Consider the following 24,529-nt stretch of genomic DNA (forward strand, 5'->3'; position numbering starts at 1 on the left):
CATCACTGAAGAGACATGTATTGTCGAAATGCGCATCTGGTGCAAGAAAATTAGTACCGTTAATTTTATTACTATCACTGGGTCGATGCCTCTGCTGGTGGACTATTAGTCCCCGCGGGTATCACCAGCCCAGTAGCCAGTACTACAGTACTGGCATGAAAATACGGATTTATTGTGTTATTAAAATTTGCTGTTACAAAAATGATAGAAATTATTATGAATTAAGGAATGTATCTCCCTCATGCAAAGCTCTGATTCCTTTCACGGATTTGGCTATATACTTTTTGGACCTTTTAGATTATAGCTCTTCGTCTTTTATATAAGCTTTGGATTTCAAATATTTTGGTCACGAGCATCACTGAAGAGACATGTATTGTCGAAATGCGCATCTGGTGCAAGAAAATTAGTACCGTTAATTTTATTGAAGTTTTGATAACAAGAAAAAGATGTGGTATGATTGGGGATGAGACAACTCATCGCAAGAAATAAAATGACACAGAAGTTTTCACCATAAGTCACCCCACGGCCTTCAACAGTGAGTAATGATTGAACACACCACAGTAATTATTTCATAAATTATCTCATACAATATGTTAAACAGACAATTTTTTAAAAAAAATGAGGAAATAAATCAATAAAGTTTAATAGAAATCCAGGATAGTTTAAGATACGGTCATTAAAATTTCAAAGACGCCGACGGAATGTAGAATCGCTTAGTCTCGCTTTTTCGACTAAAGTCGAAGACTCGACAAAAAACATACAAATAAGATTTCTTTCTGACATACGGGCGCACTACGCTTTTTTTATACGCCCGTCAACATTTTGACGGGACGTTTTATGGTATACAAATGTCCGGCGTCCGTCCGTCCGCATGTCGCACTGTAACTTGAGAACCGCTTATCCATTTCACGAAACTTAACATAGTTGTTTCTTATGATGGTTTTCGGAATTTACTCATATTTTTAGTGAAACCATTTGTATTTACACGCATCTTTGTCGGAATTAAAATAAAAACAAAACACTTATAAATATATATATTCCTTTTGTCTCCGTATATCTTACATAAACATTTTAACAAGCTGACCACACTCTTATTTATAAGTTGGCGCACATCAAAGTCGTGCTCCTATGGCAAACAATTTTGTTGCAAAAGAAATGAAACAACAGCAAAATTATTTGTCCTTTTCATCATTTTAAATAAGAACAACACATTAATTAAATATTTGAAGCATAAATATTTTCGATACAATTGTTTTAAATCACTTAAAATAAAAAAGATCGTCATTGTTTAATCAGTTGCTATATATATATGTTATTTGGCACGTGTCAAACGGTTCATTGATTTTCGGCATATCAAAGAAGAACCGGCACGTGTCTAAATAATGTTGAATATCTCGTTTATTTATGATTATTTTTCTGTAAAATTTAAAATTTATGCATTAAATATCAATCTCTAACACGATATATAAAAATAATACATATAACAGCACTCCTTCTATTCCTTAGTGGCATTGTATAGTCAAAGCCTTAGTGCACTAAGGATTCCTTAGCAGTGTTAAGACGTACCGAAAACCATGAACACAATGAAAAATGAATCCGTGAAAGTGTTCCATGTTTATTCCCTTCAAGTAAAGACTTGTTATGATAATACCATACATTTAACTAATTTATAAAAAAAAAAACCAAAAAAAAAAACCAAACAAAAAACAAGATTATATCTTAAACTTGTAAATCCAATTTCAAGTTTTAAAAGTTCCTCAATTAAAAATAATACATGATATATTTGCGTGATCTTATATTTGTTTAATTAAAATAATGCCTTCAAATACATGTAATGTTTATTTTTATTCAATTTTCCACAAAACATTTTAGCTTATTTAAATGAAATTCAGAACAGAGAATTCAAACACTGTTGAAGAGAATATACATATTCGTGTTAATTCGCCTCAGTTTAATTTGTTAATTCATGTTTGACATTTAACATTTTAATCCGCAATCCACATTTACCCGACAATCTTGTATATTGTATTTTCTCAATGAAATAACATAACGTGCATGTGACCATCAGAAACTAAGACAAAAATGATATTTATAATGGTATTTATCAAAACTTAAATATTTCGAAATATCTAAGTAGCATAGGAATTTGCCAAATAAGCGAAGAATTATAATCTACCTAGGATTTACAACCAAGGATTTGTATAGTTTCTTTTCAATAAAATATTGTTGGTGTTTTTGGCGACTATAACAACATTGCCGTTATTAAATAAAAATATTAAATTTTCGCTATCTGATAATTATAGCCGCGGGTTAAAAAGTTCATTAAAATGTATAATATTATACTATAATGGGCATTTTAGAATGACATGAAGTTCATCTTCAATAGTAGAGCTACAACACATGTTATCTCGTGGACTTCTTTTCTTTCATACTTTCCAGTTTCTATTTTTTTAGTGGAGCTACCCTACATTTAAATATTGCAAAAACACATTTGTTTTTAATTGACAGAATATTTTTAACAAATACCAGTTGGCCAACAGTATATCTTGAAGTCCATTTTCGCTCAGTTGAATAGAAATTCCAATTTTAAATCTTCTGTCGTAGAAATGTCAATATCATGTTATTGTTTGTACGTACAACATGTATCATTATATCAAAATGTGTCAGTCCCAGCCAAGATTCGCCGAATAACCACAAAATCTTTACAGATGATAAAATATTTACCCAAAAAGTCATGAATCTGTATGAACGTTTTGTACGATGAAGTTAATTTTAAAAGAGTCTACAAGAAAGTAAGTATGACTGTAAATTTTATTTAAAGTCGGAACATTCATATATATTATATATATATACATATACTTTAACCGCTCTATAACCGACTATCATATAAAAACCGCAATGTATGAACGTTACACAATTAGAGATGAACGTTTCACAAATGCACGTTATCTGATCTACATCAAATTATACACGATTGACGAACGCACGGTTGAGAATGAATGATTGATGAACGCACGATACACGCACGATACACGGTTAAGATTTGAATGAATGTTTGATGAGCGCACGATACACGCACGATACACGATTAAGAATACACGATGCACGCACGTTACACGGAAAATACACGGAACGATGCATGATGAACGCACGATTGGTACACGCACGATACACGCACGATGCACGCACGCAACACGCACGATACACGATGAACGCACGGAATAATGGTCAGTTTGAATTTTAGAAGGTCTGTACAACTGTAGTCTATCGACATTCGATGATTACATACTGTTGGCATACGTTGGCTAGTCTATTTACAACACTTTTACCCCTATTTATTCAAAATATATGTTTTTTTCTTATGTTCAATGTATACACGTATATATTTTAAATTGCGCTATAGTTCCGTAACTTTATATCCAGTCGTATTTATCGAATCGTCGGCAAGTGCGTACATTTTTTTAAATCAATATTTCTGGTCTGTTCCAATCTGTCCTTCACTATTGACAATGACTATATATTACATTTTCCCAAATTCACCCTTGGAAAAAATATTTAAATAGATTTTAATTTCATCAAATCTTATTTTTTGGGTATTATTTATATATTATGAATTATATTCTTTACACCAGAAATGTTATTTATAAACAAGCGTATGAGTTTAGTAATGACAAGTAAGACAGAGTTGTATATTATACATCTGATAGTTCAAAATGGAAAGTTATAAGTTATAAGTTATCAGCCGTGTACACTGATCAATACCTGCAGAAGTGAAACGATGCATGAACTTGCAAGCCCGACAGGAAATCGCTTGAATACCTGGACGTGTCACCTCACACCCCTCACAATACCTTTGGAAGTAATACCTTTAGCCATGCTGGTGATCAGATAAGGGAAGATCAAAATATATTTGAAAAAAGTTTATTACTTTAAAGAATTATGAACAAATCAGATTTTCGATAACAATTTTCACGGAACACTTATTTATGATTTCAACTTTGACTTTTCACCTAATTCCAATATCAACAGTTTAAAAACAACAGACCATGGTAATTTAAAAAAAGTAAGAATATGTTCCGTATCAAGTTAGTTAGTCGTATTAAACAACCGTACGATTGACAAGATATCGACACGCAATTACGACTACATCGGTTACTGTAGTTTTGTTTCTTTGTGGTTTATAGACATATCGTTTTTATTCATCGGGAAAGAAGACAAGATGGCGGATCTCGGAGAATTGATACTCTAAATTTAAAATCGATGGTGATCGCTTATCTAGCGGAATAAAACTTTAATATCTATGAATTTGAACATTTTTATACAGAATGAACATAATATCAATTTTTGATTTTTTTGCGAAGTTTCCCTTTAACTTTAAAATACACTATTTAAAGAATTTTAAATGGTAACGAATATCAGCTGATGTAATAATTCGTTTCCGAAAAGTGAAAAGATTTATGTCTCAGCCCATTGGATGCAAACAAATGAAGTTGACCTTGAGGTCAAACGTTTATGCCACACCCACAATTTTTCTAATTCATAAAATTAAATGTCATTTGGGCGTTTTTCAATAAAAACGTACTTTCTTGTCCCAGCCACTTTAAAAAAAAATGTGTTTGATCTTTGCAAGTAATTTTTTGTGCAGTTTAGTACATTGAATTAGATATATCATTTTTAAGCAAAGAAACAGTTTATTTTTTAGAGGGATTGATAAGATATTGATTCCTGAATGGTCCAAAACAACCAAAATGACATGTCCCTAGACCGCCTGTTCAACATTCATACTCTCAAATATCGTAAAAAAATGTAGAAATAAATATTAATTTTACTTAATATAAGTTCTTTAATGATTCAAAAGTATGTTTAAAGCCAACATATTTTAATAAACAGCTTTTAACATAGGATTTTTTATTTTAGAAGTTGTGTCCCTAACACAATGTCCACTACGAAACGAAGTCATTAAAACTTGCTTATAAACAGTTTTATAAAATCAATGTAATTTTTTGTTTGCAAGAGATATAAACATTAGGTTTTACAAAAGAAGTGATACTTTTATAACGGCAATTAAACTGCTGGTAAGAAAAATTGAGCACATCAGATGGACCAGAGTGATACCGTATTTTTGTAAATGTCCACTACGAAACGGGTCAAATCTCCTTCAGTAACTGGTTTTAAAATAATGAAAAAATTTTCAGTGTACAGCCTAATAACGCTTTTATGAATACAGTCAGTCTTGTTACTATTGCAATATTGGGGTTGTGAGAAAAAAATAAAACATGTGAATACGTCCCCTACGAAACGGTCGCCTACGAAACAAGTTTGGGAGAAAAACGTTTCGTAGTGGACACTACCACTACCATGCAGTCTTTTTTTACTCTTTTTTCAATTATATTCGTGCAAAGAAAATAACAAAGGTTAGTTTCATGTAATTTTTATTATGTTTTTATTAACATAGATTCATAGAATAGGGTTGATGTCAACTACGAAACTTTTTGTCCACTACGAAACGGTTTTGTCAACTACGAAACGCATCAAAATGTCCACTACGTAACATGAGTTGTACCTTCATATGTGAAGTACTGTCAAAATCTTTATCGATAAAAAATGGTTCTCCAATTCAGAAAAAAATGAGATTTTTCTAGTATATAAAGTAAACAAACTGGAATGTCTATAGGAAACATTTAAAATTGCAAAAATATGTGTGTTTAGAAGCAGTTTCGTAGGGGAAAAAAGTCCCCTTCGAAACAGTACACAAATTATGAAAATAATATCATTTTAAAGAGTATTTAAGATTGCACTTTTTGTTTACAAACAGGTCTATAATAGAGGTATTCAAAATAACTCTTGAAAATAAATTTTAGACTAGTTGATTTTCCATTTTTTTAGGTCTGAAAGGAACGCTTTTATTGAAAAACGCCCATTTAGCAAATTAAAGATTGCATTTTGTGATCACGGGAATGAGGGAAAAAACGTTATAAATATTGAAACCAAAACATATTGTGTCATTCAAGTTCGTTTTTGTTCAAAATGAATACTTTTGTTAGACAAAAATAAAATTAGTCTGAAACCCAAATTTAAAATTATGTAATAAAATAATGTCCTTTAGGTTCGTTTGTCCCAAATGTATACTTATTATAATGATTTAATAAAATAAAAGTCGTCATTGAATAAAAAACAAAATGAAAAATTATGTAATAAAATAATGTCCTTCATGTTTGATTTTTTTCCAAATGTATCCTCAATTTTTTTTTAAAGAAACGTAATCATGAAACCCAAATCAAAATTATGTTATAAATAAAGTCCTTTAGTTTCGATTTTTTCAGTGCATACTGACGTCTTAATTATTGACAAAATATATTAGTGCAAAATCAATGTCAGGTATGTATCACGTGGTATGTATATGAAGATGCTATCTATTCAGATCGAAGTAACGATTTCGTTCGTTCGTTCGTCTCGGGGCTTTTCTTATAATCATGGTGGACCAATATAGACGTGTTAAATCATTATAACATGGGTAGAAAAAGATTTTATCAAAGAGATGTGCCGATTTTATTCATCTCAAGGCCATTTTTATAGTCAAGGTGAACTTTCATTCTTTGATCCAGATAATGTTAAACTGTTTTCATTTTACTTATAATAGATCTGATTTAATCATAAGTATAATAGATACCATAAGTAGTTTGATTTTCTGAACAATATGCATGAAATATTTGCCACTGGACGTTAAGCAACCAACAGTCAATCAATCCATTAGTAGTTTGGATTTCCAGAACCGACTTATGTCTTGGGTATTAATTGATGTTTTTAAAAGGTCTGATCTTTTTTACGAGGGAGCAGTGTGGTTAAGAAAAATAGTACTGCAAACAAAATATAATAAATGAATTATAAATATTCATATGTAATTATAAATATTCATATGTAATTATAAATATTCATATGTAATGAAGTTTAGTATGGCTTTCATTTCGCTCAACTACATGTAGTATACACTATCGTTTCAAGTTCGTACTTTATTTGGCCCTTTTAACTTTTTTGGATTCGAGCGTCACTGATGAGTATTTTGTAGACGAAACGCGCGTCTGGCGTATATAACAAAATTTAGTCCTGGTATCTTTGATGAGTTTATTTAGAGTCCAACTGAAGCTTGACTACGGTTGAGGGTTTTAATCGCTGTATTGAAGACCCATGGTGGCCTTGCGCTGTCTTCTGCTCTTTGGTCGGGGGGTTGTCTCTTTCACATATTCGATCCTTGTTTCAATACCAATTCTAATTCTATCAAAGTTATTGCAAGCAGAAACATCCAAAATGCAGTTAGTTTCAAGATACAACACAGCGCTCAAAACTCATAAGTTGAAGAGTCTAAATTAAAGACAAAAAATAAAAAAATGGCGACAAGACAAACAACTGCACAGTCAACAATACACATCTTAAAATAATGAGTCTGTGCAACTAACACGAACACTGACAAAACCTTCGGATAATCTCGTCTGGCGCGAAAGGGTACGAAGATCCTGTTCAACCCGTGACTACTGTCGTGTTACATGTATTCGTGGTACATTTTTTGTTAGAACAAAGTCGATGTGAAACTTTATGTATAAAAGCGATACTTGTTTTCGGGAATTTCTGCTTCATACGTGGCTACCGTCGTGTTAGTCATGGTAATTTTTTTTTAAAGTTAGAATTAAGTCGATGTTAAACGTTATTGATGAATGCAATGCGCTTATCTCTCGGTTCTCTACTGTACATTAGTAGTTATTAACAGATTGTAGATGAAAATTAGGTACCTATGATCAGACATAAAAGAATATAAATACTTTCTGAATTTCGTGCGTCCGAATTGCTTATCTGAATTAACCTTAATCAGGAACGCTTATACCGATATAGTACGCTAATGCCGGGGTTGTAAAGATACGTAGAAACTTAAAGAGTGCCATAACCAAAAGATACTGCAAAAGAAAAGACCGTAGTTTTATTCAACCATAAACGATAATAATTAAAATATAAATAGTACTTATTGCGTGCGTCCGAATTAATTTTCTGGATTAACCTTAATTAGGATCCAATAAACCAACAAATGTGAATGCGGGGGTTGTAAAAATGCGTAGAAACGTGAAGAGCTTCACAGACAAAAAGAGATTACAAAAAAGTAAACAATATTATGTACGATCAATTTTGCCTGAGGGTGTTTGACCCATACGTCCTTAATAATCTATCATTTTTTAGGAGGGAATTTTAAAAAAGTACAAAAGTAAAACATTTTATCGCATCTTACATCCCACCACTTACTCTTTTTCTATTAGTCATTCATAACAAAACTTTTATTTTATTTTTAATATCAGATGTGACATTTACATGACATTCTTCAGTTTTAAGTGTACAATTTCACTTAAGTTTGCTTTAATGTAACGCAACGGGTCATTTGACTATCTACATCTTTGATAATTGTCCAAGTTCACACAGAGAAGTCTTAATTTTAAAACGTGCATCAGACCATGATGACTTGATCATGTAACCGTTTGATAACCTATGATCACGATACAAATTTAAAGATCCCTCAGTTCGAGTGATCGTCAATGCAACCACGTGATACGTGTCATTTTGTATGTCGAGTTTGTTTGGTTTCATGTTTCTCGTCAAAACAGATTATTGCTTTAAAAATCTTTTGACATGAAAATAAATAAAAATACCAGTCATACAATATGCCGAATGAAGATTAATGTGTTCCCACTAGGAGTTTAAAGTTTGAAGTCGTGAAATTGGAACAAAGGAAAATCTCTTTGTAAATGTGAGAAATAACACGTAGTGCGAAAAAAACAAGATATAATATATAATAATAGTTATGTTCTAATTTTTAAACCCCGTCAGAGGTTCACGGGCATGTACAAATAAGTCTGCCCTACTTATATCTTAATGAAAACAGACCTTCAGGATAAATTGTGGTATAACAAGTCGCCATAGAATTTTGCTATTTCTTTTTAAGATTTAGGTCAAATTATATCGTGTAGACATTTATTTGCTGTTAGTAGTATATTAGTAGTTTGACCCGTAGATGCCTTTTGATTTGGTGTGAATTGTTTTATTTTACACTTAAATGTTTACACGTTATTTAAATAGAAATTAAAAATGTCTTTACACTTTGTACGTCACTAACACTATATTAATGAATATAAGACGTAGTTTAAATTGTGTTTTACTCTTTTCCTCAAATGTGACCTACCAAATAAGATCAACACCAAGTGTGTACTGTTATGAGCATTACTACGGGTGCCACATGTGGAACAGGATTAGCCTTCCCTTCCGTAGAACCAGTGATCGCCACTGTTTTTGTGGGATTCTTGTTGCTCAGTTTTTGATTGTCTGTGTTTTGTTTTGGTTTTGATATTTTTTTGTTTCTTGTGCCATGGCATTGGCAGTTTGTTTTCGAATAATGAATTTGAATGTCCCTTTGGAATCGTTCGCCACTCTCTTTTTTAACTCTATACATCACTGATTCTGATGATTATATTCCTTATTAGATAATCACTGATTCAGGTAATTATGTTCATTAATAGTTAATCACTGATTCTGATGATTATATTACATATGAGGTTAATATCTCTGATTATGTTCCTGCTAGGTTCTGTAATCACTGATTCTAATGATTGTATTCTATTTAGGTACTCACTGATTCTGATGATTATACTCCATTTAGGTAATCACTGATACTGATGATTATATTCCATTTAGGTAATCACTGATTTTGATGATTACAGTCCATATTAGGTAATCACTGATTCTGATGATTATATTCCATATTAGGTAATCACTGATTCAGAAAATTATGTTCATTAATATTTAATCACCGATTCTGATGATTATATTACATATGAGATTATCTCTGATTATGTTCCATACCAGGTAATCACTGATTCTGATGATTATATTTCATATTAGGTTATCTCTGATTATTTATGTTCCATACTGATTTTGATGATTATATTCCATTAAGGTAATCACTGATTCTGATGATTATACTCCATTTAGGTAATCTACTGATTCTGATGATTATATTCCATTTAGGTATGCACTGATTTTGATGATCACATTCCAAATTAGGTAATCACTGATTCTGATGATTAAATACCATATTAGGTAATCACTGCTTCTGACGATTATATTCCATATAAGTTAATCACTGATTCTGATTATTGTAACCATATTAGGTAATCACTGATTCTGCTGATTAATGTTAATATAAGGTAATCATTGATTCTGATCATTACATTCCATATTAGGTAATCATGGATTCTGATGATTATATGTCATATTAGATAATCACTGATTCTAATGATTATATTCCATATTAGTTAATCATGGATTCTGATGAGTACATTTCATATTAGGTAATCACTGATGATTCTGATGATTATTTTCTATAATAGGGGATCACTGATTCTGATGATTATTTTCCATAATAGGTGATCACTGATTCTGATGATTATATTCAATATCAGGTTTTCATTGATTCTATTGATTAAATGCAATATTGTATGATCACTGATTCTAATGATTATATGCAATATTGTATGATCACTGATTCTAATGATTATATTTCATATTAGGTAATCAATGATTAATTCTGATGCTTATATTCCATACATGTATTAGGTAATGGCAAGTTGGACATTGAAGAGCTGATGACGGTGCTGAGATGCTGTATGGAAGAAAGTTCAGTAAAGCTTAGTGAAGATGACCTAGAAAATCTAACTGCTGTTTTATTTGAATCTGCAGATACAAAAAATATTGGATATATATCATTTGATGAATTTAAAAACGAACTTGAAAAACACCCCGGTGTTATTGAGAATTTAACTATAAGGTAAGTGCTATATACACACACAATTCACCGTTTCAGAATGTAAAATAACGTCACGTCATTGGTTGAATTTTCACTGTTTATGACATTTTTAACCAATCACGACATTTTGGTGTTCGCTTTTGGTAATATTACCCAGGATTCATTAGATTCTGATATGGCTTATTTGCCGTTTCTGAATTTAAAGAACTTTGGATAATTTGAAAAATAGAAATAACGTCACGCCATTGGTCCAGGACATTTTTTTACCAAATAGAACGGTAAGGTATTCGCTTGTTAAGATATTACGCATATTATATCGGATTTAGAGACGGCTAACTAAATGAAATTTCATTGGTACATGTTGTTACTATATGGTCGCTTCACCACAATGATTTGCATAGCATGGACATATAGTATCAGTTGTAGAAAAAGTCGATTAGCTCACGTAGTTACGATGACAATATTTTTGCAGATGAGGAACTCATACTTATTTTAGGATTCACAATTTTTCCCTACTTATAAAAGTTTGAATCAATACGAAAAAATAAATTCGGCGATACTATATCAAGTTGTTAAAGAGAGCTTTTCGATAAGACAAATATAAAAATTATTGAAACGTTTTACAAACTCTTGATTATTCAATTGTCTAAAGTTAAAAAAAAGAAAGATTAAATATGTTGCATTGATGTCATGTTTTTGAGATTTAGTTAATTTATGATGGTCTGGATTGAGTTTACAAAAAGAAAATAAAGGGCAAAAAGTGCAGATTAAAAGACAAAAAATATTTTGAATTGAGAAAAACAGACAAAAGAAAAAAAGAAGAGAGAATAATGGGTAGCTTCAAAATCAAACATAGTAGATAACAACACAGACATTAACAACTATAGGTCACCGTACGGCCTTCAACAATGAGCAAAGCTCATACCGCATAGTCAGCTATAAAAGGCCCGGATAAGAAAATGTAAAATAATTCAAACGAGAAAACTAACGGCCTTATTTATGTAAAAAATTGAACGAAAAACAAATATGTAACACATAAACAAACGACAATCACTGAATTACAGGCTCCTGACTTGTGACAGGCACATACATATATAATGTGGCGGGGTTAAACATGTTAATTTTGCATATTGATATTTGTTGAACATAATTTTTTATTATTGATGCATATTTGAAGTTTGTTGTAATATCCATAATTCATTATTTTATTTTTTCAGCGCTGCACAATGGCTAAAACCACAAGACAACAGTAAAAAGAAAACAAAATCGACGCCATCATGTTGCTCCAAACTTTGTTCAAAGAATTATTTTGCGAATAACCTTCGAAAAGTTTTATTCTATGTATGGTACGCAGTAGTGAACATCGTTCTCATGGGTTATGCTGGATATCTCTATAGAGAAGAGAACGGATTTCTCATTACCGCTCGGGTTTGTGGACTTCCGTTGAACTTTAACTGTATGTTAATTCTTATACTCATGATGAGGAAATCTCTTACGTACCTCAGACTAACATTTTGGAATAATTTTCTACCATTGGATCATAACATTTTGTTCCATAAGAGAGTGGGCATTATAATTTTTATTCTATCAATTATACATACGGGAGCTCATATTGGAAACGCAGGTATGTATACATAACAAACATGACAAAATAAAGGTTAAAATATAACCGTCTAATTAGATTGTATTTTTACTACTAAATGAAGAGACCGATTTTATTGAGCAACACCTCCTCTGAAACCATTAAAATTCGGAAATATTTGTGATATTCCGTATAAATGTAGTGTTTTGTACGTCCTAAATTTGTCTTTGAAAGTTTATTTTTTACACAGAAAACGTCAAATGTTTAGAAAATAACCCAATTCAGAGACCGTTATCATGGTTACCGTTTCGTGTCTTCTACATGTCTATACTTTTGTGCATGCTCAGTCGACGTACTGCCCGCTATATTTATAAGCTCTTTGTTTCAACACTTGACTAATTGTACCGCGATTTCGCGGGCACCCTTAAGTTAGATATCAAAACAACCGAAAACAGCAATCATTGTTGTGAACGAAGTCAATGTGAATTATCTTGATAAAAAATGATTCAGGATTTGATGGTAGGGACTTAAATGAATTTGAAAAAAGCGACAATTTAGCTTGTATCAATTCATAAATAAAAGAACTTAGTTAATGTCGAAATTAAATTAAAAGGCTTTTGTTTTTGAAAAAAAGAATTTCAAGATGAGACTTCAAAACTATTTTAATTTTAGTTTCTTGTGTACAATTTGGAAATTAGTATGGCGTTCATTATCACTGGACTAGTATATATTTGTTTAGGGGCCAGCTGAAGGACGCCTCCGGGTGCGGGAATTTCTCGCTACATTGAAGACCTGTTGGTGACCCTCTGCTGTTGTTTTTTATTTGGGCGGGTTGTTGTCTCTTTGACACATTCCCCATTTCCATTCTCAATTTTATTACTTTGGGATATCATATAAACAGGTGATACAACTTAAGCGAGAAAACCATTATTCTTTTAAAAAAAATCTATACGAAACAATTAACGAAAAACAAACATAACAGACATGATCACAAAATAATTATTTTTTTCTTTCTCTCTTCCTAGTTGTTGTGGCAGATGAGAGTGAGTTTACGGTGGCAGACATCTTGGTTACAGATGCGGCAGAGCTGGGTACAATTATTGGTAGTGCGTATTTCACTGGTTGGGCTCTAGATATCATCCTGATAATAATGATTATATGTTCCATGGAGTTTGTTAGAAGATCTGGACATTTTGAGGTAACCTATAAAATCATTCGTCACAACTCGGCCGATTCCGGAAGTAGCGGATTCACCCGAGGCTTGCCGATTGTTATAACATAAAACTGAATTGGCACAATATTAGCTATATAAGTTTTTTTTTTAACTCATTGTTTTTATTCCCCTTGCATGCATTTATGGGCATGATGTTTTCTGGTCAGTGCGTCCGTGTGTCCTCTCGCCCGTCTGTCCCGCTTCAGGTTTAAGTTTTCAGGTTAAAGTTTTTGTCGAGGTAGTTTTTGATTCTAGGTCTATTTAATTTCATATTACAGATGAAAAATTAAATGTTTATCATCGTTTTTACCTGTATTAGAATGTTTATTTGTGGATCGAATCAGTCAATCATATGATTTACCTTTGTTTCGCTTTCAATGTTGACATTATCTTCCTTTAAATAACTTTACACATACAATTCATAATATAAGTTATCCATCTCAAGCTAAGGGGTTATTACTGTTAATTTATAATTGTAAAACAATAAGTATAAGAACATCCGTCCCATTGGACCTTAATGTCACTTCAATGAAATAACACTAACAGAAGATCAATAAAGTAGTAAAATTACCTGTTATTGTAAAGGAATCGTTTGCGTTTTGTGAAAGCTTTGAAGAAGTATTTTGCCTATTATCTAATAAAATATAAAATCAATTGAATTACCTGTTCACATTTAGGAATATTAAAAAATAATTTTAAAAAAATGCCGGTATGTTTGAATACAATTCCCTCCTCAGTTTTGTATAGTAATCACTTTCTAATAGGAAGTGGAATTCATCTTCGACCTTTCTGTATTTCATAATTGGCACTGTCTCTTGTGTATATATAACATATAATAGCCTGTATGACTTTATTTCAATAGTTAAAGTTTATCATATGAATGTCATGTAAAATACTGTATGTTGTATCAAATATATATGTTATGTGTATATGCACCCCTGGGGACCTAATTTGGAAAATAAAACTGATCTTACCTTATCTTATTTTACCTTATCTTATCTTATACCTAATGTTTAATATTCATTTTAGATTTTCTATTGGACACACATTTGCTATATACCTTTCTGGATTTTATTAATATTCCATGGACCAAACTTCTGGAAATGGTTTATTGCCCCTGGATTCATATTCATTGGAGAAAAAATATCAAGGTCAAAGTTCGTCAAACAAGCAAGATATGGAAAAACATTTATAGAGGAAGTTTCTTTGTTGTCTTCGTCGGTATGTATAGCAAATTAGGAGATAACTGTATTGTATTTTAAGCTCGATCCGACGGCATCAATTGGGGATTTGATTGTCGCAAATACCCGTTTACTGTCTCCGCTAACCGGAGCTTCAAATACAATATTGTTATCTCCATTCTAATGAAACTGACAGAAAACAACGTTAAAACCTGTAAATGGAATCTGTCATATGCCGTCTGCGCTTGCGCGTACGTCCCATAGCATCAATTGTCAATTGATGCCATATAAATAAGTGACATTATCCAATCAAAATGAACGTTAAAAACGTTGTTGCATTAGAATATTATTTATAGGGAATATCATTTGTTTAATAAACATAATTTACCACAAGAACAAAATATCACCCGAAACAAAAGCATGAGAGTTCCAATAATGATTCAGAAAAAAAAACTAATGATGTCGTCCATGTAGAAAGTTATTATGAATGTTGTGCACATACAAATGTGCATTGTCCATTAACATATTACTACAGAAATATTTAGATTTTAATTCAGTTATATGCAATTAGGGCAAAGCAAAAAACAAACCACCTTTTTTTTTTTATCAAACCACCTGTAGGTAGCTCTGTACGGCTTTATGATACGTCTTTCTTCCTTTTTGAAACATTTTGCTTCGTATATGTGTAAGCGATAAATTTGTCCTTGTAAAATATGTCCGGGCGGACCCATATTCCTAGTATAAAATGTCCATGGTTACAAATTTTACTAGTAAATATAGTCTGATGTTAGTAATTTTTGTCCCCAGACTAATTTACCTAGGAATTTAAGTCCATGTCATTAATAATCCTAGGTAAAAATGTCCATGTCCTTTTTTTTTTAAATCTGAAACATATAATTCATTTACATAATTAACATTTTTTTAAGAGTTGTGTTTTAATATTTTTGATAAAATGTAAGTAACCAGACTAACTTTCCTAGGAAATCATGTCCGTGGTATTAATATTGATAGGGCAAAACGTTCATGTTTTTTATAATTTAAATTAAGGTAATTTTAACCAAACTAACTTTTTCAAGTACCTTTCATGTATTTTTATACGACCGCAAAATTTGAAAAAATTTTCGTCGTATATTGCTATCACGTTGGCGTCGGCGTCGTCGTCCGTCGTCCGAATACTTTTAGTTTTCGCACTCTAACTTTAGTAAAAGTGAATGGAAATCTATGAAATTTTAACACAAGGTTTATGACCACAAAAGGAAGGTTGGTATTGATTTTGGGAGTTTTGGTCCCAACATTTTAGGAATTAGGGGCCAAAAAGGGCCCAAATAAGCATTTTCTTGGTTTTCGCACTATAACTTTAGTTTAAGTGAATAGAAATCTATGAAATTTTGACACAAGGTTTATGACCACAAAAGGAAGGTTGGGATTGATTTTGGGGGTTTTGGTTCCAACAGTTTAGGAATTAAGGGCCAAAAAAGGGCCCAAATAAGCATTATTCTTGGTTTTCGCACAATAACTTTAGTATAAGTAAATAGAAATCAATGAAATTTTAGCACAAGGTTTATGACCACAAAAGGAAGGTTGGGATTGATTTTTGGAGTTGAGGTCACAACAGTTTATGAATTAGGGGCCAAAAAAGGGCCTTATTAAGCATTATTTTTGGTTTTTGCACCATAACTTTAGTATAAGTAAATAGAAATCTATGAAATTTAAACACAAGGTTTATGACCATAAAAGGAAGGTTGGGTTTGATTTTGGGAGTTTTGGTCCTAACTTACTTACAACTTACAACTCCCGTTAGCGCCATGTGTCGCATAGGGCGCGAATGGAAGCCTTCCATCTGAGTCTGTCTGCTGCTGCTTGTTGTGCTTCTCCCCATGTTCTCCATCCAAACTCTGTTCTTTCCTTATCTACCATTCGTCTCCAAGTTTCTTTTGGTCTTCCTACATTTCTCTTCCCTGGTGGTGTCCATGTCAAGGCGATTCTACAATCATTCCATGGGTCCATCCTCAGGATGTGACCTATCCAACTCCATCTCCTGATCTTAATGGTGTTGGTTATGCTGCACATATTGGCTTTTTGTAGCAGTTTTGCGTTGGATATCGTAGTTGGCCAAAATATCTTAAAGATTCTACGCAAGTTCCTGGTGTTGAAGGTGTTAAGTCTATCTCCATCTCTCTTGCTTATCTTCCAACATTCTGCCCCATATAGCAACACTGATATAACATTGCTTTTATAAATTTTCATTTTGGTGTTTCTACTGTATTGGTTTGATGTCCATATTTTTCTTAGCTTATAGTATGCTGCTCTTGCTTTTTTAATTCTATTCCTTATGTCGGCTGTTGCATTGTCGTTGGTATCTATGACCGATCCAAGGTATGTGAAGCTGTATACTATCTCTATTTCTTCGTTGTTCAATGTAATAGGCTGGATGTTGTTTGCCTTTACACACATTATTTTACTCTTTTTCTTGTTTATTTCTAAGCCAGTTGTTTTAGCTATCTTTTGTATATCATCTGTTTTAGCTTGCAGCTGCGTTCTTGTTGCTGATAGGAGAGCAATATCATCTGCAAAATCAAGATCTTCTAATACCTGTAGTCTTCCCCAGTTGATACCACGCTTTTTCTGTGTTGTTTGCTTCATTGTCCAATCTATAACCAGTAAGAAAAGGAATCCAGACATTACACAACCTTGTCTGACTCCTGATTTAATGTGGAACCATTCCGAATGTTTACCCTCATGTTCTACTACACAACTGAAGTTATCATAAAATGCTTGTACCATCCTGATTATTTTACCTGGGATTCCATAGTTTGCCATGATCTTTTTTAAGGTTTCTCGATGGATAGTGTCAAATGCTCTTCTGAAGTCGATGAAGTTGATAAATAGGGGGCTGTTCCATTCAATGCATTGTTCTATAATATTTCTAAGGATGAATATTTGGTTGATACAGCCTCGACCTCTTCGGAACCCAGCTTGTTCTTTACGTAGTATGTTGTCAATAGCATCTTTAATTCTGTTGATGATGATTCTGCAGAGGACCTTCCCAGGTACAGATAGTAAGGTAATTCCTCTCCAGTTTTCACACTCTTCTAAATTTCCTTTTTTTGAGAGTTTGATTATAATTCCCTTTTGCCAGTCTGTTGGTATTTCTTCCCTGTTCCAAATTTTGGTAAATAAATGGCAAAAGACTTTTGCTATTGTGCCTACATCAGTTTTCAATAGTTCAGCTTGTATGTTGTCAATACCTGGAGCCTTACCATTACTGAGTGCCTTTATGCTCTTTATTATCTCTTCTATGGTTGGTGGTTCAATATTCATATCGACAACATCTGAAGGATGAATATCGGCTAGTACTGGTGGATCTTTCGCATTTAAAATCTCTTCAAAGTGTTCTTTCCATCTCTCTAACTGTTCCTTCTCGTTGGTTATAACATGTCCCTCTTTTGACTTTACAGGTCTGTTCCCTCTCATGCTGCTGTTGGAAATTTTCTTACTCAGCATATATAGCTTGTTCTGCTCTCCTCTATTTGCTGCCTCTTCTGCACTTTTTGCAATATTATCAATATATTTTCTCTTATCATCTCTGGTACTAAATTTTACCTCCTTGTTCTTATCCTTATAATCTTTCTCAAGCTTTTCTTTCTGTCTTTGTGATCTTGTAGCATTGATTTTTTGTTTTATCTGTTTACGTTCTTGTATTTTGTGGATACTGTTGGTAGTAATCCATTCTGGTTGTTTTCTGTCTTTAAATCCCAATGTTTGCTCACCAACCTCACATATTGCTTGTTTAATATCTATCCACTGTTCTTCTATGCCTTCTGTTTCTCCCAATACCTGGAATCTGTTCCTTAACTCAAGTTTGAACTCTTGTGCAACTTTTGGTATCTTTAGCTTATCTGTGTCATATCTTTTCTTCTGTCCCTGATTTACTCTCTGTCTACAAAGTTTAAGCTTAACTCTGGATATAAGTAGTTCATGGTCACTACCAACATCAGCACCTCTATATGACCGTACATCTTCCATAGAACCTCTAAACCTTTTGTCAATCGTGATGTGATCAATCTGATTCTTGATGTTTCCGTCTGGTGACGTCCATGTATATTTATGAATATCTTTATGTTGGAATATGCTGGAGCAAATTACAATGTTGTTAGTCTGACAATAATCCCGAAATAGTTCTCCGTTCTCATTAATAACACCATACCCATTCTTCCCCATTACATCTTCATATCCAACATTATCTGATCCTATCTTTGCATTCATGTCACCCATTACAATTATCATATCATGTTTATGAACTTTTGCTGTTACATCGTTCAAGGTTTGGTAGAATTCCTCTTTTACTTCATCAGAAGCGTCATTCGTTGGTGCATAACACTGTATTATGGTCAACTTTATATGTCTAGAAAAAAATCGAGCTGTTATTATTCTTTCATTAATAGGTTGCCATTCCATGAGTGTTTTTCTGTTTGCTTTTGATATAATAAGTGCTACTCCATACTCATGTCTTTCTGTTTGTCCTGAGTATAGCATAGTCTCACCACCTCTGAGGTTGATCTTTCCTGTTCCGGTCCAACGACATTCACTAATACCCAATACATCAATTCCATAGTTGTTCATTTCATTTACTACCTGGTATGTCTTTCCAGGTGCATACATTGTTCTAACATTCCAGCATCCGACCTTGATCTGTTTTCTAGGGTGAACCAAAGGTTCTCTCCTGATGTTTGCTTCCAATTGATTCTGGGTTTGGCCAACATCATTCATTAAACCTTCTAACTTTGGTCCTAACAGTTTAGGAATAAGGGGCCCAAAGGGTCCAAAATTGAACTTTGTGTGATTTCATCAAAAATTGAATAATTGGGGTTCTTTGATATGCCGAATCTAACTATGTATGTAGATTCTTAATTTTTGGTCCCGTTTTCAAATTGGTCTACATTAAGGTCCAAATGGGGGTCCAAAATTAAACTTTGTTTGATTTCTTCAAATATTGAATAAATGGGTTCTTTGATATGCCAAATCTAACTGTGTATGTAGATTCTTAATTTTTGGTCCAGTTTTCAAATTGGTCTACATTAAGGTCCAAAGGGTCCAAATTAAACTAAGTTTGATTTTAACAAAAATTAAATTCTTGGGCTTATTTGATATGCTTTATCTAAATATGTACTTTGATTTTTGATTATGGGCCCAGTTTTCAAGTTGGTCCAAATCAGGATTCCATATCAAGTATTGTGCAATAGCAAGAAATTTTCAATTGCACAGTATTGCACAATAGCAAGAAATATCTAATTGCACAATATTGTGCAATAGCAATTAATTTTCAATTGGAGTTATCTTTCTTTGTATAGAATAGAAGTTGATAATATATGTTGGAAATTTGCCAGACATGACTATGATGTCATTTTCTTTTTTTATTTGCCAATAACTTTATGTAAATAACTTCATTGGAAATTTGCCAATATAAAATGTTGCTGATGAAGCTTTTTTTCCTTATCTTATCTAAAATGTTTTAGATAATGTATGTTGGAAATTTGCCAGACATGACTATGATGTCATTTTCTATTTTTATTTGCCAATAACTTTATGTAAATAACTTCATTGGAAATTTGCCAATATAAAATGTTGCTGATGAAGTTTTTTTTTATTGTTTTATACAATAAACAATGTATATTCACTTTTACTACCAACCAATCTTTACCATTCAGTGATAACAAGCACTTTATTTTACATTTTAATATTTTATGATGTATTTAAAAGAGTAGTTATTGTTGCAAACTCCATTAGAAATTTGAATTGATATCAGTTTTGGAAAAAGGGAAACGGGGATGTGAAAAAAAGGGGGGGGTTAAATTTTTCTCATTTCAGATTTCATAAATAAAAAGAAAATTTCTTCAAACATTTTTTTGAGAGGATTAATATTCAACAGCATAGTCAATTGCTCAAAGGCAAAAAAAAAAACTTTTAAGTTCATTAGACCACATTCATTCTGTGTCAGAAACCTATGTTGTGTCAACTATTTAATTTTAGATTTAAATAAGAAGAAATCTTTAATTGATTTGTAAAATCTTGACATTTGTTTTGTGTAAAAAAAACCATGTAATGTCAAAAATTTGATCACAATCCAAATTCAGAGCTGTATCACGCTTGAATGTTTTGTCCATACTTGCCCCAACTGTTCAGGGTTCGACCTCTGCGGTCGTATAATGCTGCGCCCTGCGGAGCACCTGGTTTATATGTTGATTTTGTTAAAGAGTTGTGTAATAATATATAAAAATTAAAAAAAATACGTTCCCAGACAAATTTTCCTAGGAAATCATGTCCATGCCATAATTATTCCTAGATAAAAACATCCATTTCATTTAATTTCAAAGGTTTATTTACATAAATGGTTTTAATATTGTTTTAGAGTTATGTATTAATATTTTTTAATTTATGTCCCCAGACTAATTTTCCTAGGAAATCATGTTTATGTCATTATTATTCCTAGATGAAAACATCCATATCAATTATTTTTAAAGGTTAATTAACATGGCTTGTGTTGTTTTAATATTGTTTTAGAATTGTGTATAATTGATATTATGAAGAAGAAAAAAAATTTCCCCAGACTAATATTTCTAGGAAATCATGTCCATGTCCTTATTATGCCTAGGTAGAAACGTCCAGGTTTGTTATTTTCAAGTCTTGTTTTAATATTATTTAAGAGTTATGTATTGAGATTTTAAATAAAATATTTCCTCAGACTAATTTTCCTAGGAAATTAGGTCCACTTTCTTTATGTTAATTGGAAATTATTATCAAAACTTTCAATTCTTAACTAAGATGGGGTTGTTTATTCAATAGTTTTCATCATAAAATTGTTTCTAGTAGAGATTTTTGTTTTTAAGATAATCAATGTTTAAATCACCAGTCATGATTCTATTGTTTTATATAGAACTGAAGCTCACTTAGTACCCTTCACATTGCATGATAATGAACTCATACTAGAAAATTTCAAAAATAATGTGAACTCTTTTAACAAGTTCAATATAAATAATACACAAGTTTCAAAGTAAATCATTCAACAAAATGGAACAAGACGAATACGTACCAAATTTACTGTTACATATGTAGACAAAACGCGCGACTGTCTCACTTATTGTAATGCCTTAAAATAAATTATAATACACAGAAAAGGTAGAGCACATTGCATTACAATTCTTATAGAATTCGAAAGATTCTAATAGCATTAATACATGTCCTTTGATTAAAGGTCGATCGTATTGATATTAATCTATAAACACTTTGAGTCAGACATGAACTATGAAGTGGGTCATGGGACCGATTTTGTTAAAATTCTGACTTTCTCATCAACAAATATAAGCAGCAAACAAGTAAAAAAAGGTAGAAATAATCTTATTCTTTAACTTAACTCTGACGTAAAGACATTAAGATGAAAAGAAAAAATATGTTGATTTGAATGTGAATTATAATGCAATATTGTTTGGAGAGTTTATTTGGATTGGATGACAACAATACACATTAATTTCAGGTTACCCACTTAGAAATATCTCGTCCTGATAATTTTGCCTACCAGCCAGGAGACTATGTGTTTATTCAGATACCAGTGATATCCAGACACGAATGGCATCCGTTTACAGTAAGCAGTGCACCAGAGCTTGATGGTGGGTTAAATATCATCGATTTTTGTAATAATGTTTTCTTCTCTCAATGCATGGCAATGCGTGAAGAAGGTATGAGTGCCTATGAGAAAACTCTCAAAGCATGGCAACACGTGAAGAAGGTATGAGTGCCAATGAGAAAACTCTCAATGCATGGCAACACGTGAAGAAGGTATGAGTGCCAATGAGAAAACTCTCAATGCATGGCAACACGTGAAGAAGGTATGAGTGCCAATGAGAAAACTCTCAATGCATGGCAACACGTGAAGAAGGTATGAGTGCCAATGAGAAAACTCTCAATGCATGGCAACACGTGAAGAAGGTATGAGTGCCAATGAGAAAACTCTAAATGCATGGCAACACGTAAAGAAGGTATGAGTGCCAATGAAAAAACTCTCAATGCATGGCAACACGTAAAGAAGGTATGAGTGCCAATGAGAAAACTCTCAATGCATGATAATACGTGAAGAAGGTATGAGTGCCAATGAGAAAACTCGCAATGCATGGCAACACGTGAAGAAGGTATGAGTGCCAATGAGAAAACTCTAAATGCATGGCAACACGTAAAGTAGGTATACGTGCTAATGAGAAAACTCTCAATGTATGGCAACACGTGAAGTAGGTATGAGTGCCAATGAGAAAACTCTCAATGCATGGCAATACGTGAAGAAGGTATGAGTGCCAATGAGAAAACTCTCAATGCATGGCAACACGTGAAGGAGGTATGAGAAAACTCTCCATGCAACCAAGTAACATTAATGTGTAAAAAATAAACACTGACAGGTCAAAGTACGGTCCTCAACACTGACCTTTGGCTCACATTACAGCAAGATAAAGGTGTCAAAATTACTAGTTTGAAACAATTATAACAAGAAAACCAACGCGTTAATTATACCCCCGCTTTAAAAAAAGTTGGGGTTTACTGATTTACCTCTGTCTGTCCGTCCGTATTTCAGTCCATCCATCCGTCAGTCCGTCCGTCCAATGAATATTTGTTTTGTCACATTTTTCTCAAGAACTGCATTACAAAGATTTCTAAAATTTTGTTACAGAGTTAATATAAGTCAGCTTTACCATGTAATGTGTTTTCAAATTCATCAAACAATAATTTCCTGTTAACCTGACAATTACATAACTTTTAACACGAGTAGTAAAGTTGAAATTTTCGTCACAATTTTCTCAGGAACTTCAATACAAGTATTTTTTAAAATTTTGTTTTAGGGTATAAATTTAAGTAAGCTTTACCGTGTGATACGTTTTTAAAGTCATCCCTCAACAATTCCCTGTTGACCGACATATTTGGGCGGGAGTATCATCACTGAGCATCTATAACATCTATATGCAGTACGGCCTTCAACATTGAGCAAAATCCATACCGCATAGTCAGCAACTATAGCCCAAAAATGACAACTATAAGCTAGAAAATTTACAGTCTAATTTATGTAAAATCAATAAACGAAATACAAATATGATATACAGCAACAAACGACAACAACCGAATTACAGGCTTCGAGACAGGTACGGCAGAATGTCGCATTGTTTAACACGTTATAGGACGCCCAACCGTCCCATAGCCTTGAACAGTTGTGTAGCAGTACAACACATGAACAAACTACATTCGTTCTTATGTTGTACTGTTATACCACTGTCCCAGGTTAGGGGAGGGTTGGGATCCCGCTAACATTTTTAACCCCGCCACATTATCTATGTATGTGCCTATCCCAAGTCAGGAGCCTGTAATTCAGTGGTTGTCGTTTGTTTATGTGTTACATATTTGTTTTTCATTAATTTTTTTTTACATAAATGGCCGTTAGTTTTCTCGTTCGAATTGTTTTACATTGTCTTATCGGGGCCTTTTATAGCTGACTATGCGGTATGGGCTTTGCTCATTGTTGAAGGCCGTACAGTGACCTATAATTGTTAATGTCTGTGTCATTTTGGTCTATTGAGGATAGTTGTCTCATTGGCAATCATACCACATCTTCTTTTTTGTTGAAAAGGGCTTTAGTTAACTTACCAGATCAATACATAGCAGACTAACACGTAACAAGCAGA

The 24,529-nt window shown here is 32.6% G+C and overlaps 1 protein-coding gene across 3 annotated transcripts in view; it reads left to right on the forward strand.

Moving 5' to 3' along the window:
• LOC139495592 (NADPH oxidase 5-like) overlaps nucleotides 1–24,529 on the forward strand; it is a 59,530-nt gene that overhangs the window by 27,351 nt on the left and 7,650 nt on the right. For all 3 annotated transcript variants that reach the window (XM_071283865.1, XM_071283866.1, XM_071283867.1), the window contains exons 6-10: nucleotides 10,648–10,858; nucleotides 12,055–12,461; nucleotides 13,445–13,617; nucleotides 14,662–14,853; nucleotides 22,345–22,477. In XM_071283865.1, the coding sequence (XP_071139966.1) occupies nucleotides 10,648–10,858; nucleotides 12,055–12,461; nucleotides 13,445–13,617; nucleotides 14,662–14,853; nucleotides 22,345–22,477 (1,116 nt within the window). The remainder of the gene's footprint in view (nucleotides 1–10,647; nucleotides 10,859–12,054; nucleotides 12,462–13,444; nucleotides 13,618–14,661; nucleotides 14,854–22,344; nucleotides 22,478–24,529) is intronic.

This window comes from Mytilus edulis, chromosome 11, assembly GCF_963676685.1.
Source record: "Mytilus edulis chromosome 11, xbMytEdul2.2, whole genome shotgun sequence".
Lineage (NCBI taxonomy): Eukaryota > Metazoa > Mollusca > Bivalvia > Mytilida > Mytilidae > Mytilus > Mytilus edulis.